The 18,452-nt window shown below is 36.3% G+C and overlaps 2 protein-coding genes across 5 annotated transcripts in view; one reads left to right on the top strand and one right to left on the bottom strand.

Moving 5' to 3' along the window:
- LOC121200363 (protein NLRC3-like) overlaps window positions 1-18,452 on the top strand; it is a 567,821-nt gene that overhangs the window by 264,408 nt on the left and 284,961 nt on the right. The window lies entirely within an intron of this gene.
- rreb1a (ras responsive element binding protein 1a) overlaps window positions 10,369-18,452 on the bottom strand; it is a 57,271-nt gene continuing 49,187 nt past the window's right edge. For all 4 annotated transcript variants that reach the window (XM_041065620.1, XM_041065618.1, XM_041065616.1 and 1 more), the window contains 7 exons: window positions 17,949-18,133; window positions 17,635-17,841; window positions 17,347-17,508; window positions 16,750-16,908; window positions 16,186-16,313; window positions 15,162-15,879; window positions 10,369-14,867 (listed from right to left, as the gene is read on the bottom strand). In XM_041065620.1, the coding sequence (XP_040921554.1) occupies window positions 14,179-14,867; window positions 15,162-15,879; window positions 16,186-16,313; window positions 16,750-16,908; window positions 17,347-17,508; window positions 17,635-17,841; window positions 17,949-18,133 (2,248 nt within the window). In that variant the 3' untranslated portion in view covers window positions 10,369-14,178. The remainder of the gene's footprint in view (window positions 14,868-15,161; window positions 15,880-16,185; window positions 16,314-16,749; window positions 16,909-17,346; window positions 17,509-17,634; window positions 17,842-17,948; window positions 18,134-18,452) is intronic.

Genomic DNA, 18,452 nt, shown 5'->3' with positions numbered 1-18,452 from the left:
TTTTTGAGGTGAAAACATTTTGTGACTTTTTTTGTCCGAAAAAAACGACATACTATACTATGACGTTTTTTATGACTTTTTGAGGTCAAAAAAAGTTTGACTTTTTTTGTCCGATTTTGACGCCTTACTATACTATGACGTTTTTTATGACATTTTGAGGTTAAAAAAATTTTTGACTTTTTTTGACCGAAAAAAACGACATACTATACTATGACGTTTTTTATGACTTTTTGAGGTCAAAAAAAAATTGTGACTTTTTTTGTCCGAAAAAAACGACATACTATACTATGACGTTTTTTATGACTTTTTGAGGTCAAAAAAATGTTTGACTTTTTTTGTCCGATTTTGACGCCTTACTATACTATGACGTTTTTTATGACATTTTGAGGTTAAAAAAATTTTTGACTTTTTTTGACCGAAAAAAACGACATACTATACTATGACGTTTTTTATGATTTTTCGAGGTCAAAAAAATTTTTGACTTTTTTTGTCCGATTTTGACGCCTTACTATACTATGACGTTTTTTATGACATTTCGAGGTTAAAAAAATTTTTGACTTTTTTTGACCGAAAAAAACGACATACTATACTATGACGTTTTTTATGACTTTTTGATGTCAAAAAATTTTTTGACTTTTTTTGTCCGATTTTGACGCCTTACTATACTATGACGTTTTTTATGACATTTTGAGGTTAAAAAAATTTTTGACTTTTTTTGACCGAAAAAAACGACATACTATACTATGACGTTTTTTATGACTTTTTGAGGTGAAAAAAATTTTTGACTTTTTTTGACCGAAAAAAACGACATACTATACTATGACGTTTTTTATGACTTTTTGAGGTCAAAAAAAAATTGTGACTTTTTTTGTCCGAAAAAAACGACATACTATACTATGACGTTTTTTATGACTTTTTGAGGTCAAAAAAATGTTTGACTTTTTTTGTCCGATTTTGAGGCCTTACTATACTATGACGTTTTTTATGACTTTTTGAGGTCAAAAAAATGTTTGACTTTTTTTGTCCGATTTTGACGCCTTACTATACTATGACGTTTTTTATGACATTTTGAGGTTAAAAAAATTTTTGACTTTTTTTGACCGAAAAAAACGACATACTATACTATGACGTTTTTTATGACTTTTTGAGGTCAAAAAAATTTTTGACTTTTTTTGACCGAAAAAAACGACATACTATACTATGACGTTTTTTATGACATTTTGAGGTTAAAAATTTTTTTGACTTTTTTTGTCCGATTTTGACGCCTTACTATACTATGACGTTTTTTATGACATTTTGAGGTAAAAAAAAAATTTGACTTTTTTTGTCCGAAAAAAACGACATACTATACTATGACGTTTTTTATGACTTTTTGAGGTCAAAAAATTTTTTGACTTTTTTTGTCCGATTTTGACGCCTTACTATACTATGACGTTTTTTATGACTTTTTGAGGTGAAAAAATTTTTTGACTTTTTTTGACCGAAAAAAACGACATACTATACTATGACGTTTTTTATGATTTTTCGAGGTCAAAAAAATTTTTGACTTTTTTTGTCCGATTTTGACGCCTTACTATACTATGACGTTTTTTATGACATTTCGAGGTTAAAAAAATTTTTGACTTTTTTTGACCGAAAAAAACGACATACTATACTATGACGTTTTTTATGACTTTTTGATGTCAAAAAAATTTTTGACTTTTTTTGTCCGATTTTGACGCCTTACTATACTATGACGTTTTTTATGACATTTTGAGGTTAAAAATTTTTTTGACTTTTTTTGACCGAAAAAAACGACATACTATACTATGACGTTTTTTGTGACTTTTTTTGTCCGAAAAAAACGACATACTATACTATGACGTTTTTTATGACTTTTTGAGGTCAAAAAATTTTTTGACTTTTTTTGTCCGATTTTGACGCCTTACTATACTATGACGTTTTTTATGACATTTTGAGGTTAAAAAAATTTTTGACTTTTTTTGACCGAAAAAAACGACATACTATACTATGACGTTTTTTATGACTTTTTGAGGTGAAAAAAATTTTTGACTTTTTTTGACCGAAAAAAACGACATACTATACTATGACGTTTTTTATGACTTTTTGAGGTCAAAAAAAAATTGTGACTTTTTTTGTCCGAAAAAAACGACATACTATACTATGACGTTTTTTATGACTTTTTGAGGTCAAAAAAATGTTTGACTTTTTTTGTCCGATTTTGACGCCTTACTATACTATGACGTTTTTTATGACTTTTTGAGGTCAAAAAAATGTTTGACTTTTTTTGTCCGATTTTGACGCCTTACTATACTATGACGTTTTTTATGACATTTTGAGGTTAAAAAAATTTTTGACTTTTTTTGACCGAAAAAAACGACATACTATACTATGACGTTTTTTATGACTTTTTGAGGTGAAAACATTTTGTGACTTTTTTTGTCCGAAAAAAACGACATACTATACTATGACGTTTTTTATGACTTTTTGAGGTCAAAAAAATGTTTGACTTTTTTTGTCCGATTTTGACGCCTTACTATACTATAACGTTTTTTATGACATTTTGAGGTTAAAAAAATTTTTGACTTTTTTTGACCGAAAAAAACGACATACTATACTATGACGTTTTTTATGACTTTTTTTGACCGAAAAAAACGACATACTATACTATGACGTTTTTTATGACTTTTTGAGGTCAAAAAAATGTTTGACTTTTTTTGTCCGATTTTGACGCCTTACTATACTATGACGTTTTTTATGACATTTTGAGGTTAAAAAAATTTTTGACTTTTTTTGACCGAAAAAAACGACATACTATACTATGACGTTTTTTATGACTTTTTGAGGTGAAAACATTTTGTGACTTTTTTTGTCCGAAAAAAACGACATACTATACTATGACGTTTTTTATGACTTTTTGAGGTCAAAAAAATGTTTGACTTTTTTTGTCCGATTTTGACGCCTTACTATACTATGACGTTTTTTATGACATTTTGAGGTTAAAAAAATTTTTGACTTTTTTTGACCGAAAAAAACGACATACTATACTATGACGTTTTTTATGACTTTTTTTGACCGAAAAAAACGACATACTATACTATGACGTTTTTTATGACTTTTTGAGGTCAAAAAAATGTTTGACTTTTTTTGTCCGATTTTGACGCCTTACTATACTATGACGTTTTTTATGACATTTTGAGGTCAAAAAAAAATGTGACTCTTTTTGGCCGAAAAATACGACATACTATACTATGACGTTTTTTATGACATTTTGAGGTTAAAAATTTTTTTGACTTTTTTTGTCCGATTTTGACGCCTTACTATACTATGACGTTTTTTATGACATTTTGAGGTAAAAAAAAAATTTGACTTTTTTTGGCCGAAAAAAACGACATACTATACTATGACGTTTTTTATGACTTTTTGAGGTAAAAAAAAAATTGTGAATTTTTTTGTCCGAAAAAAACGACATACTATACTATGACGTTTTTTATGAATTTTTGAGGTCAAAAAAATGTTTGACTTTTTTTGTCCGATTTTGACGCCTTACTATACTATGACGTTTTTTATGACTTTTTGAGGTCAAAAAAATGTTTGACTTTTTTTGTCCGATTTTGACGCCTTACTATACTATGACGTTTTTTATGACTTTTGGAGGTGAAAAAAATTTTTGACTTTTTTTGACCGAAAAAAACGACATACTATATTATGACGTTTTTTATGATTTTTCGAGGTCAAAAAAATTTTTGACTTTTTTTGTCCGATTTTGACGCCTTACTATACTATGACGTTTTTTATGACATTTCGAGGTTAAAAAAATTTTTGACTTTTTTTGACCGAAAAAAACGACATACTATACTATGACGTTTTTTATGACTTTTTGATGTCAAAAAAATTTTTGACTTTTTTTGTCCAATTTTGACGCCTTACTATACTATGACGTTTTTTATGACATTTTGAGGTTAAAAAATTTTTTGACTTTTTTTGACCGAAAAAAACGACATACTATACTATGACGTTTTTTATGACTTTTTGAGGTGAAAAAATTTTTTGACTTTTTTTGACCGAAAAAAACGACATACTATACTATGACGTTTTTTATGACTTTTTGAGGTCAAAAAAAAATTGACTTTTTTTGTCCGAAAAAAACGACATACTATACTATGACGTTTTTTATGACTTTTTGAGGTCAAAAAAATGTTTGACTTTTTTTGACCGAAAAAAACGACATACTATACTATGACGTTTTTTATGACTTTTTGAGGTCAAAAAAATGTTTGACTTTTTTTGTCCGATTTTGACGCCTTACTATACTATGACGTTTTTTATGACTTTTTGAGGTGAAAAAAATTTTTGACTTTTTTTGGCCGAAAAAAACGACATACTATACCATGACGTTTTTTATGACTTTTTAAGGTGAAAACATTTTGTGACTTTTTTTGTCCGAAAAAAACGACATACTATACTATGACGTTTTTTATGACTTTTTGAGGTCAAAAAAATGTTTGACTTTTTTTGTCCGATTTTGACGCCTTACTATACTATGACGTTTTTTATGACATTTTGAGGTGAAAAAAATTTTTGACTTTTTTTGTCCGAAAAAAACGCTTTACTATACTATGACGTTTTTTATGACATTTTGAGGTTAAAAAAATTTTTGACTTTTTTTGACCGAAAAAAACGACATACTATACTATGACGTTTTTTATGACTTTTTGAGGTCAAAAAAAAATTGTGACTTTTTTTGTCCGAAAAAAACGACATACTATACTATGACGTTTTTTATGACTTTTTGAGGTCAAAAAAATTTTTGACTTTTTTTGTCCGATTTTGACGCCTTACTATACTATGACGTTTTTTATGACTTTTTGAGGTCAAAAAAATGTTTGACTTTTTTTGTCCGATTTTGATGCCTTACTATACTATGACGTTTTTTATGACATTTTGAGGTTAAAAAATGTTTGACTTTTTTTGACCGAAAAAAACGACATACTATACTATGACGTTTTTTATGACTTTTTGAGGTCAAAAAAATGTTTGACTTTTTTTGTCCGATTTTGACGCCTTACTATACTATGACGTTTTTTATGACATTTTGAGGTTAAAAAATTTTTTGACTTTTTTTGACCGAAAAAAACGACATACTATACTATGACGTTTTTTATGACTTTTTGAGGTCAAAAAATTTTTTGACTTTTTTTGACCGAAAAAAACGACATACTATACTATGACGTTTTTTATGACTTTTTGAGGTCAAAAAAATGTTTGACTTTTTTTGTCCGATTTTGACGCCTTAATATACTATGACGTTTTTTATGACTTTTTGAGGTGAAAAAATTTTTTGACTTTTTTTGACCGAAAAAAACGACACACTTTACTATGACGTTTTTTATGACTTTTTGAGGTCAAAAAATTTTTGACTTTTTTTGACCGAAAAAAACGACATACTATACTATGACGTTTTTTATGACTTTTTGAGGTCAAAAAAAAATTGTGACTTTTTTTGTCCGAAAAAAACGACATACTATACTATGACGTTTTTTATGACTTTTTGAGGTCAAAAAAATTTTTGACTTTTTTTGTCCGATTTTGACGCCTTACTATACTATGACGTTTTTTATGACTTTTTGAGGTCAAAAAAATGTTTGACTTTTTTTGTCCGATTTTGACGCCTTACTATACTATGACGTTTTTTATGACATTTTGAGGTTAAAAAATTTTTTGACTTTTTTTGACCGAAAAAAACGACATACTATACTATGACGTTTTTTATGACTTTTTGAGGTCAAAAAAATGTTTGACTTTTTTTGACCGAAAAAAACGACATACTATACTATGACGTTTTTTATGACTTTTTGAGGTCAAAAAAATGTTTGACTTTTTTTGTCCGATTTTGACGCCTTACTATACTATGACGTTTTTTATGACATTTTGAGGTTAAAAAATTTTTTGACTTTTTTTGACCGAAAAAAACGACATACTATACTATGACGTTTTTTATGACTTTTTGAGGTCAAAAAATTTTTTGACTTTTTTTGACCGAAAAAAACGACATACTATACTATGACGTTTTTTATGACTTTTTGAGGTCAAAAAAATGTTTGACTTTTTTTGTCCGATTTTGACGCCTTAATATACTATGACGTTTTTTATGACTTTTTGAGGTGAAAAAATTTTTTGACTTTTTTTGACCGAAAAAAACGACACACTTTACTATGACGTTTTTTATGACTTTTTGAGGTCAAAAAAATTTTGACTTTTTTTGTCCGAAAAAAACGACATACTATACTATGACGTTTTTTATGACTTTTTGAGGTCAAAAAAAATTTTGACTTTTTTTGTCCGAAAAAAACGACATACTATACTATGACGTTTTTTATGACTTTTTGAGGTGAAAAAATTTTTTGACTTTTTTTGTCTGATTTTGACGCCTTACTATACTATGACGTTTTTTATGACTTTTTGAGGTTAAAAAATTTTTTGAGTTTTTTTGACCGAAAAAAACGACATACTATACTATGACGTTTTTTATGACTTTTTGAGGTCAAAAAAATGTTTGACTTTTTTTGACCGAAAAAAACGACATACTATACTATGACGTTTTTTATGACTTTTTGAGGTCAAAAAAATGTTTGACTTTTTTTGTCCGATTTTGACGCCTTACTATACTATGACGTTTTTTATTACATTTTGAGGTCAAAAAAATTTTTGACTTTTTTTGTCCGAAAAATACGACATACTATACTATGACGTTTTTTATGACTTTTCGAGGTCAAAAAATTTTTTGACTTTTTTTGACCGAAAAAAAAGACATACTATACTATGACGTTTTTTATGACTTTTTGAGGTAAAAAAAAATTGTGACTTTTTTTGTCCGAAAAAAACGACATACTATACTATGACGTTTTTTATGACTTTTTGAGGTGAAAAAAATTTTTGACTTTTTTTGACCGAAAAAAACCACATACTATACTATACTATGACGTTTTTTATGACTTTTTGAGGTCAAAAAAATTTTTGACTTTTTTTGACCGAAAAAAACGACATACTATACTATGACGTTTTTTATGATTTTTTGAGGTCAAAAAATTTTTTGACTTTTTTTGACCGAAAAAAACGACATACTATACTATGACGTTTTTTATGACATTTTGAGGTCAAAAAAATTTTTGACTTTTTTTGTCCGATTTTGACGCCTTACTATACTATGACGTTTTTTATGACATTTTGAGGTCAAAAAAATTTTTGACTTTTTTTGGCCGAAAAATACGACATACTATACTATGACGTTTTTTGACTTTTTGAGGTCAAAAAAAAATGTGACTTTTTTTGACCGAAAAAAACGCCTTACTATACTATGACGTTTTTTATGACATTTTGAGGTAAAAAAAATTTTGACTTTTTTTGTCCGATTTTGACGCCTTACTATACTATGACCATTTTTATGACATTTTGAGGCCCAAAAAAATATGACTGATGGTTATCAGAAACAATGACATGACTAGACACTGGAAGTCAGACTAAACCTAAAAATGTGTGCATCCTGTTTGTGTTTTCAGAGTCGACCGAGGATTGAAGGATTTTTATTATTACACAAATTTCTTTAAAGTATCCTACCTTAACTTCCATGTGCCGTTCATGTGGGTCAAATCAGCAGCAGAAGTAACTTCCTTTTTTGGGAACACCTGCGCACACCTTTGCCGCTCACGTGCCACAGTTCCTAAGGAAGGGGAAGAAACATGTATGGGGGACGCAGGGTGCACAGTTTTAAATAAATAAATTCCACTCACAAGACTTCAGTGGACTGAACAGACTCCACTTACTACTGCAAAGTTTACTAATAACTGGCAGTTACTATGAAATTCAGTTAATCGTTTCAGTCATTTGTCAAGCAAAAATCATGAAAAATTCCTAAATATTTGCAAATTTCAGCCTCAGAAGAAAACATTTGCTGCTTTTATTTATCATACAGCATCATAAACTGAATATTTGAAGTTTTCTTTTGGAATTTTGGTCAAACAAAATACATGTGAGGACACGTATAAACATTTGGATGAAGGGGTGAAGAAGAGAAGAGGCATTGTGATTGTGTATTTGATTGAATTTAAATTGTGTTCACCTGTCTCCTTTGTTGCACTTCTTCCTCTTTCAGACCATGAACAGCCAAACCTGGGCTGGAGCAGTCCATTTGGTTAAACAGGGGTTCACAGGGGAAGAAACCAAGTGTGGTAGAGTGGGAGGGGTGTTTTGTCTTTTTTGGTGGAATGACCTGTATAAGTATCTTGTTTAAAAAGAAAGGTGTTTTTAAAGTAAGTTTAAAGTTTGAGCTTCTGATATTTGATGTTGTTATTGTAAGTGTGCTGGAAGAGATAATTTATATTGCATTCTTGAGAAGGAGCGGTCCACCAGTATAAAAGTGAGGAGGCTGTGGTGGCCAGGGGCCAGAGAAGAGAAGCACAGCTCCAGAACACAGCTGCAGAACGTAGCTAGTTTATGTGGAATTCTTTTGTTGTGTATTATTTTATTCTTCTTGAGAAGTGAGTTTTTTTTCTTCTTTTATTTTTTTGCTTACTTTTCTCTTTCTGGTTGGCCCAATGCTAATTTTTACTGAAACGTTTCTGAAACAGATTCTCATTTTGGAGAGTAAAGTTTCCAATAAGAAATGAATAATGAAATTTCATTTCAAAATAAAGACTACCAAATCGCATAACTTTCCAGAAAACTAAATGACAGACTTCTAAAATAAAATTACAAAAGCTCATTATTGTCTAAAAATGCATATTTTTTACATTTTTTTCAAACCCCTGTAAACTCCTGCTGATTAAGTGGAGGGCAGCAGTGTAAGCAAAGAAAGACCGAAACAACCACAGGGTTTGATTCACACACCTTTCCTTAATATAATCTTTATTGCTTTTTCTTATTGGGTTGAATACAGAACAGGTTTACATCTCTTGACTTTGTGAAACACTTTCATGTTTTACTAACTGGGGAGGAGAGGACAGACAAGGGGGTGGAAGGAAGAATGGAAACACAATCACAGGAAATGACAATTTTCCAGATGATTGTGTGTTAATGCTTTCTGACTGAGGTCCAGCATGTATGCATGTTTGTTTTAGTGGAGGGATGTGTTTAAATCTCCTCTCTGACGTTCCCTTTGACCTCTGACCAGGACAGAAAGTTCAACACGAGAGTTAAACCAAACAGAGAAAAAGCTTAAACCAAATGTCCGAGTGAGAAGGGAGAACAGAACAAAAATGTCACACAATATTCTGGCTATAAAAACCAAGATTAAATGACATCTGTTCTGTTAGGTGATGACGGGTTCACAGTCAAGTGCTAAATGTAGTGATTGACAGTTCTGAATCATCATTTAAAAAAAAAAGAAAAACGACAAAATAATCAGGACTTGGAAATTTGCAACTCAGGAAATAAGAACATGAAGCATTTCGGTTAATGGATTCGTGAAAGACCCTGAGAGCGAGATTATATATATTCTTATATTTATATATATATGTGTGTGTGTGTGTGTGCATGTGTGTGTGTGTGTGTGTGTGTAGCGCAAACAGAGATGGAGAAAGGAGAAATCATCCATAATTGAACAAATTAGATTAACATGCAAAAAAAGAACTAACCTAAAACTCACCCTTTAACTGAACACAATGGATTTTCACAGTTTTATACGCATTTATATGTCATAGAGAAAAAAAATAAAAATAAGCACAACAAAAAATCATATCTTAGCCAAACTAAAAATAAACAACAGAACCAATAGACCCAGACAGTCTGTTCTCAACTCATATACAGGAGATCTACATAAAGCTTTTTGGATTCAGAGGGATTTCTTATTGCTAAGTCCGACTCACACCCCGGCCTGCCTCGCCCTACGGCAAGCCGGATAGTCCACAACACAAACCATCAGCTCCTCAAAACAGTTCTGCAGCATAAATGTGATATTTTTAATACATGGCTTTCTTCTCAAGTCATTGTAGAAACTAAACTCGCACCCACACACACACAAACACACACCTGGGCTCCAAATAAATACATTTAAAAACAGTCCACGTGCATTCGAATGGAAGTCCAGTATTCATATGGCCGTGCACGCACATACATACACACAGTCAGACGTACATGAATGCATATTCCCGAGAGAGAGGGGTGTACAGAGAGAGCGAATAAAACGTAAAACAGTTCAGAGAGAAAGAGGGAGTTTCTTCACGGATATGGAAAATACAAAAGCATCAGTCAAAATTAATAAAGTAATTAATGATCAAAGTAATTCAAAGTTTAGACTCTTGTAATGATGACTTTGTAAGTCATAGCAGATGAACAGTTTGGTAGTAGCCTGCTTTCACCAGCTTAAGTAGGGCTTTGGGTCAAGGTTTCTTGTGCTTATACGTTAATTTTTACACTGTAGTCAAAAGGAGGAAAGAAGCATAAGGGCCAAGGCACAAAATGGCAAAATTCAGCTTCAAAATAAATTCAATTCTCGTTATTGGTGGATTCAAGTAAGTCCGTTCAAATTCGCATCACATCCAACTTTTGGACTTTCAAAACAGGATTTTTAACTGGTTTAAATAAAAGAAAAAATTAATGCAAATTTAGGCCACTGACCAACAGCAAAACCTCCCAACAATGCAGTCAGAAAACCAAAATGGAAGAGGATAACGTAGCTTGTTAGCTGTGTAGCATGGCCCACTGATTTTAAAACCTCCTCTGTCGACACAGAAACATGACATGACTGAGTCAGGAATCAATGATACGAAAATGATTACGTAAATCTGAACTTATTGTTCCATTACAGACTAAGCCAACAAATAACAGTCAGCAAGATAGCTACTGACATCCTGAATTTATCTGAACACATTTCAGCCAGTTTGCAGTTGAAAAATCAAGAATGAGAAAATATGAGAAAATTTTCAAGATAAGTTTTTGACTCAGACCAAAATCAAGACATGCGCAGCTCTTTGATCCTGTCTACTCCAAACATGAAACCCAGTGCAGCAGGTGATCCTTCTGCACTAAGAAGTCTATCGATTACATTTTTGATTCCTCTGTAACTTTTACTGTTTTTTGCACCGCTCTCACGGGACATTAGCCACTGACAAAGTGTTCAGAGGTTTGGATGCTGTGGGTTTTGATTTTCAAGAGTGCAAGTGACCATTTGGACTGGCCTGAGGAGCAACAGCCACAGTAAAGGCACTCTATGTAAGAGAAACTAATACTTTATTCTGAATTAACTGCATCCAAGGTGCTGTTCATTGTACTCAAAGAAAAATCAAACCTGAGGTTGGACAGGTGCTTTGAGTTTAAACATGAACGTTAAAACAAAGTGAAGGAAACTCTCGTTCTCTTTCTCTCTTGATTGTGTCACGATATTCCACTGTAGTAGTAGTACTAGTAGAAGAAGTAGTAGTAGTAGTTTTGGAAGTTGTTAGTGCCAGTTCACAACAATGTCCAGTCAGTCAGACAGCCAGTCCAGTTGTGGTTGTTCAAAATGTTTCTTTTTGACCGACTAAATGACCGACCGTCGTTGCCTTACAGTTCCGTTATGAGCCACTGAGGTTCGATTCGTTTTGCTAATGAGGTTGCTCGATATAAAAATAAACAAAGACGAAAATGTACAAGAAGAAAAATTAGCTATTTTCATCTTCACAAGACAAAGAAAATACACATACACACTACCCGTCCCTCAGATCGTGATATTGGGATCAGTAAGTGATCCAAAGTCATCGCCTTTTTCTGCTGTGGATATGTCCGGTAAGGTTGAAGCAGGGGATGGATTAGCCCTTTTACTTGTGTTTGTTTGTGTGTGCAGCAGGGTGACACAGTTCAGGAACACAAAATAGTGTTGCACTCACACCCACCCCAACCTATCCATCCATCCATCTGTCCTTCCATTCATTCATTCATCCATCCCTTTCACCCTGTCATCTAAATCCCACTGGAAATCATACTAAAATACAACTGAGGGGGTAAATTTATAATTTTTGTAAGTTTTCTATTTGATAAATACTACTGATCGTCTCCAATGCGAAATGCATTAACACTGAGTTTGACTGTTTAGTTCAGGTGTTTTCAAAAGGACAGGATTTTTTAGTTTTTCTTGTCTCTGAACAGACCAGAACAGAAAAGAGGGACAAATCTGTAAATGGAGAGGACAGCGATAAATAAGGACAAATGGTACTGAAGTAGCCCAGGACCAACTCAAGATGATGTGATAATACTGGAAGTAGACTAGCTAGGCTATTAGCTGCTATTAATGCAACGTTATTTTGTCTGGTCTTGTCAGTTAGCCCTAGCTAGCATGTGCTTTTATTCTGTGGTTGATATCTAAGGGCCCACTGCACAAACCTCAGGCTAACATTAACAGATAACGAGGGCTAGTTAACGTACCCAAGAAATTCACCCAGTTAAGGCCTCAGCAGCTCAGTTAATGAGCTAGCACTACTTAGCATGTGTCTGATTATTCAACTCAGGCTAATAACTACAGCTGAGTTAGTCCTTTTATAAAGTGTGGTGAAGATTATGCAGTTTTTCTACTGTGTGTTAAAGTTCATTGCACAAACCACGCTAGCAATGACTTAGCCCTTGCCTTTTCATCATTGATACAGAGTTAGCCTTGGTTAGCTGTGTATGGGCCATTGTGCAAGTCAAGCCAGTAACAGCCTAGACATATTAGTCCTGGCTAGCTGTGTTTGAAGCCATGCTAATGAGTTAGCCTGGCTAGCTGATTTGGCCCAAAGTGGAAACCAGACTAGCACAGAATTAGCCCTGCTAGCCTGTTTAGGAAGACACAGGATTTAAAGGGTTGCCTACAGCGCTGCGCGTCTTTTGTTTTAATGGTTGCAGTTAAAAAGCAGAGGTTGAGGTAAACTGAACCTGGGTCAGGTGTTAGCAGTGATAAATATTAGCACACCGGAGGCCCTGTAATAAACCCTAAATGTAGACTAAGGGGCGGCAATGAGAGACAGGTGGGAGTCACACTTTCACATACACAAGAAATTTTGATTTGTTCAGTTATAAAAAAAAAAAAAAAAAAAAACGCAAAAATTCCCCTCCCTACACCTAAATATCACCGATAATCGCACACACGCAGAAAAACAGAAAATACTCTAGCATCACGTGCCAAACGTTCAACTCTGTACACACATGGAATCAACTGAGAATGATTATGAATGAGAAATTATTAACACACAAACCAACTCACAGGGTGGCTTTGAGGGGATCAATAGTGTGATGGGTTTTTAAAAAAAACACAACATGAAGAGCACAAACTGATCAACACTATCATCTGCCCTTTCAAAAGTTTTCACACAGAAATCTGGTGCGACTTTGTCAAGTTCGAGAATGTTTTTGTGTTTTTCTTTTTTTTGTCCGAGCCAGCTGAGAGACAGCGATTGGTGCGGAAGCAAGCCAAAAAAAAAGATGACAACACGCCGGCTTTTCTGTCTTTTCCAGTTACAAAAAGCTTCCTTGGCCAACAGTGGGAGACGACCACCAGCCATCTGTGGTGGCCATTCATCTGCTGGTGAAACTGGGCTCCACCAGCCAGCACCTCCAGTTTCGACTTAATCCAAAAATATCTAAACGGCTGGTCGAACAGGAGCGGCTGGTGAATTGTGAATTCTGAAAAGCTGCTGTGGCTGACGGACCAAAAAAAGAAGTCAAGTTCCCCATCCTGACTAGTTCGTTCTCAGATCCGAAGCTGGTTCAAATCTTAAAATTGGATTGTTCAGTCTCTGATGTGTGGCTGTGATTTAAATACAGAAGAATAAACGCAGACACTGACAGTCCATCTCAGTCTTTGTCTGTCTCTCTGCATCTCCTAAGTTGATCATAAATTCTCAAACAGAATCTAGAACAATAATAAATTGTAACTTTATTCTTTTTATTGCTGAAATATAGATTCCTCGCACAAAAAATAGTAATGCAAATCATTGTCATCATAAAAAGCTATAAAAATTAGATCCATCCTCCGTAATAATGCAGATAAAGATATAGCGAAAAACATCATAGAAGTAGGACTAGTAGTAAGGCACTTCAAGAAAACGAGGTTTTCGTCTATCAAAAAAGTTTTCTGGGCTGGTTTTTGCATCATCATCATCAATGGTGTAGCGTCTTTCCATCGTATGGCACTGTGGTGATGTTGGTTTATGTAGCTGAGGGAGTTTCCTCTCAGTCTACTCCCACCAGAGGAGGCTCTCCATTGGGCAGGATATGCTCCAGAGAGGGCTTGGCATGGATCTCCAGCAGCCCCTGGATGAAGCCCTCTGTGGGGGCAGCTGTTGTTGTCTCTCCTGGTGCAGAGCTGGAGGAGGAGGGAGAGGGCTCTTTGGAGGTGTTTGAGTCGGGGGTTGATTTCAGGTTGCTGGCTGAAGAGTCGTCACTAGTAGCTGTGTTTGTGTCAGTAGCTTGTTGGCTGGGAGTCGTGTCAACGGAGGGTGGTTGTGTCGCAGAGTCTGTGGAAAGTCTGGATTTTTCCTCTACATCGGGGTCTTCAGAAGCAACAGTGGTTGGTGGTTCTGAATCAGCACCAGACGGAGTTGCAGGGTTTTCCTCCTCCACTGTGACTGATTCTGCTCCATCACAGGCCTCCTGCTGACCCTCTCCTTCCTCTTTTCCGTCCTCCTCTTCCAGCTCCTTGGCCCCGGCAGCGGCGCTCCCACACTCACTCTCGTTCTCTGAGGGCGGGCAGGTGGAGGTCGGGGTCGGGGTGCAAGAGTCTCCGTCCTCGCTGGCGTCGTCGTTCGCAGCAGAGGATCCATCGGCACTGCGGGGCTTCAGGTGGATCCTTTGGTGGCGAACCAGACTGTGCTTCAGCGTGAAAGTCCTCTCACAGGTTTGACACTGGTAGGGCCGCTCACCTGGAGGAGGGAGGGGGAAGATTTCTACTTAAACATTAGATACACAGACAAAAAGAAAGTACGAGAAAAAAAAGACCTAAACCTTCAAATGAAAAAAGGAAATTATTTTTACAGTAATGGGGAATTTAAAATATCTAAAATATTAAACATAAAAAACTAAATTGAATTTAAAAAACAAAAAAAACTGAAAAATACCTGTACCCCTGTATGTGTGTGTGTGTGTGTGTAGTACCTGTGTGCGTGTGTGTGTGTGTGCGTGTGTGTAGTACCTGTGTGTGTGTGTGTGTGTTGTACCTGTGTGTGACCTCATGTGTCTGGTCAGGTCCTGCAGGGACCAGAATCTTTTGCCGCATACATTACAGATCTTCTTCCTTTTATCCACTCGTCCTCCTGACGCCTCTCCTCCCTCCAGACTCTTTGGTTCTGACGCCTCCTCATCGCTCCTCTCTTCCTTCTCCTTCTCCTCCTCCTCTGACTCCCCGCTCTCCCCTGCCTCACTCTCACCTCCCTTCATTCCTCCATCCTCCACCTCTATCTCTGTCTCCTTCTTCTGCTCCTCTTCTTTCTCCTCCTCAGTCGATTTGGTGGCGCTGCTCCCCGTGGCCTCCTCTTTCACCGGTGGTGTCTCTGGTGGTGCTGGAGTTGGCGTCTCCTCAGAAAGGTGTGCCCTCTCGTGGCGAGCGAGGGTTGTGGCGTAACGGAAACTCTTCTTACAAACCCGACACACGTGTTTGTACTCAGGCTGCTGCTTCACCACGGGGCTGCTGGAACAAGAGGAGGTGGTGGTTGAGGCGCTTTTCTCTTTCTCCTCCCTCTCTGGGCTCTCTTTAGTGACTTGGGGAGCAGAGGTAGAGGATGATGAGGAGGAAGATGAAGAGGAGGTTGGCTCGGAGGTTTGTTCTTCCTGAGCGGAGCCTGAGGATGTTGAGAGCTTGAAGTCAATGAGCTTTTTGCCAAAGTTCAGGTCCAGACTTTTGTTGCTATGGCAATCGTCGTCGTCTGCACTCTCCACCTGGAAGAGACATCCGGGATCAAAACTGATTTTATTCAGATCCCGTTTCTCCAAAGATATTTACAACTAACACTCAGTGCAATGTGTTAAACTGAAATGTTATGTCAGTAATCAACTGTGAACTGAGAAATGTAAAGATGTTTGCTGCAGGTTTTAATCAAACAAACAGGAGGACATGTTTTCATGAAGCTTGGATTTACTGACAAGGAGAAAATATTCACAACCAACAAAAAATAGATCCCAACTTGGCCAGCGTTTGTCCTGTCGGGTTCTGGTCCTGGTCTCAGTTTTCTTGTGCACAGTTACCTTGGTGCTGTTGCTCAGTGGAGGCTGTTTTCCCTGTGCTGGTCTGGTCTCTGGCGCCTCCTTCTGCTCTGGCTGCTCTGTGGTTTCTGTCTCCAGCTGCTCTGCATCATTTTCAGCTGGACTACAACCTGCAGCACAAACCAACATCTGTCAGCATCAGCAGCAAACTGGGCAATACATGGATCAATTATTGTTTTGATGCAACAAATATATAAAAAGTTCAATAAAAACAAATAGTCTCAACTTAAAATATAACATCTAACTTCCACAAAAAGGTTCTGAGCAGAAATTCCTAAAGCAAAAGACGACGCATTCAAAAGTCTTGTTTTGTCACACATTGTTTTGTCAACACGTTCAGTCATAATAAATTTTATTTATTTATCACTTTTTAAATAATGTTACAACAAAAAAATGATCCAACAAATTAAAAAACACTGATCCAACTGGACAAAAAGCCCCAAACATAAATGAAAATGAATCAAAATAATAAAATTAACGAATAAAACACATTTTAGGACAATTAACTAAACTGATTCATCTTCTCGTCTGTTTCTGTTGACTGACCTTGGCTTGGTTTGGGGCTTGTTTTTGTTGACACTGCCCCTTGTTGTTCTGTGGGGGTGGGGCTCTCACAGGTGGGGGCGGTGTCTGTGTCTGTGGGGGCGGTGCCGCTGCTGAGGTCTTGTGCTTCTGGTGCAACCTGCTCTGTCTCTGACTGACTCTCTGTGGAACATAACACAATCAGTACGATCAATAATACCAATACAAAAACCACAACACAGATCAGGTTCCCAAAGTCAGGTTCAGGTCACAAGATAAATGGAAAAGGGTTGTGAGACGATTTCTGTGGAACTAAACATGAAAAAAATGAAATTTTCCTCCAAAATGAAGCTTTGCCCTGATTTTTCTCTAATGAACAATGAAGCCAACCAGAAATGATTCAAAACAAACAGTCTGAGAAGAGAAGATTAGCAGTTAATCCCTCTCTATGAAAACACTGATATAGATGATAATACCATTAATAAGACTTTATTATATAGCACATTACAGGTGGAATAAAATTCAACAGGAATTAAAGTTGAATTAGTTCATCACTGATGATTCCTGACGCCATCAGCTCAGGTCTCCGACCTGCCTCTGTAAGTCCAGGTATTTTCTGACCTGCGCTCTCGTGCGAGCCCTCATCTCCGTCTTTCTTCATAAGGGCGCCGTTGCGGCGCAGCGTCCTGTGGGTCACACCGTGTTTCCTCAGCAGGTGGCGCTCACAGTTAGATTTGGTGGAGAAGAAGGCGTCGCACCTTGGACAGGGGAACGGCTTCTGACCTGGAGAAAGAAAGACGAAGGATCTGGATGAGGAGAAAACATCTGGACGCTTTTCTTTTTGGTACAACTTTCTGACAAGTCACCTTTTATAAAGAATTTCTATATAAATGTGCTTTTGTGTATTACCGGTGTGTGTCAGCATGTGTCTCTGCAGAGAGCTGGCCCAGGGAAACACTCGGGGGCAGAAGGGGCAGGTCATCTTCTGCACAGAGTTGGAGTAGGCGTTTTTCTTCCCTTTGGGTGGAGGCACCACAGCCGCCGGCGCTGCCACAGGCTTCACCTCCTCCTTCGTCGCTCCCTCCTTCTCCTCCCCTGCTCCTGCTCTGTCACCATCTGGTTTAAATTAAGCCTCAGTTTATCCTCAGCCCCTTTTAAAACTTCTCTGTCACTCATGCAGCCGTCATTCAGGCACTCAGCCTGAGACCTCTCCTCCCTCCTACCTCTCTTTCCTCCCAGGTCTGCAGCTCCGGTCTGCAGGTAGGTGCTGAACTTGTTGGTGTCGGTGGTGGCCAGCATCTTTTCCACACTGGCAAACTCTCCGCTGGACTCCAGGTCAATTCCACCGCCACTCACAACAGTCTTCTCCTTCACTGCCAAGGCTGCCGGTTTCTTCCTGGACCGTTTTCTGTGGGAGGAGGAGGAGGAGGAGGAGGAGGAGGTGGAGAATCAGGGGGTGAGCACTTATTATTACTCTGGTGCCATCTGGTGTCAGAATGGTGTCGTTCAGCTTCAAAAGCAAACCGAGAACAAAACTGAAGTTAAACTTGATAACAGTCAATTTATTTCACACAGAGAAAATTTTAGCAGACACTTTATTGTATCAGCTTCTGACACAGCGGACGAAGTGTGGTTGACTACATACAGTATTACCTGTGTAGCTGATCAATACCACAGGTGCTGCCTTTGAAATCCTTTTATTAATCATATTTGAGCAGACACCGCAG

Source organism: Toxotes jaculatrix, chromosome 20 (assembly GCF_017976425.1).
Source record: "Toxotes jaculatrix isolate fToxJac2 chromosome 20, fToxJac2.pri, whole genome shotgun sequence".
Classification (NCBI taxonomy): domain Eukaryota; kingdom Metazoa; phylum Chordata; class Actinopteri; family Toxotidae; genus Toxotes; species Toxotes jaculatrix.
Note: the sequence above shows the minus strand (reverse complement) of the source record. Positions and strands in the feature narration are given on the sequence as shown.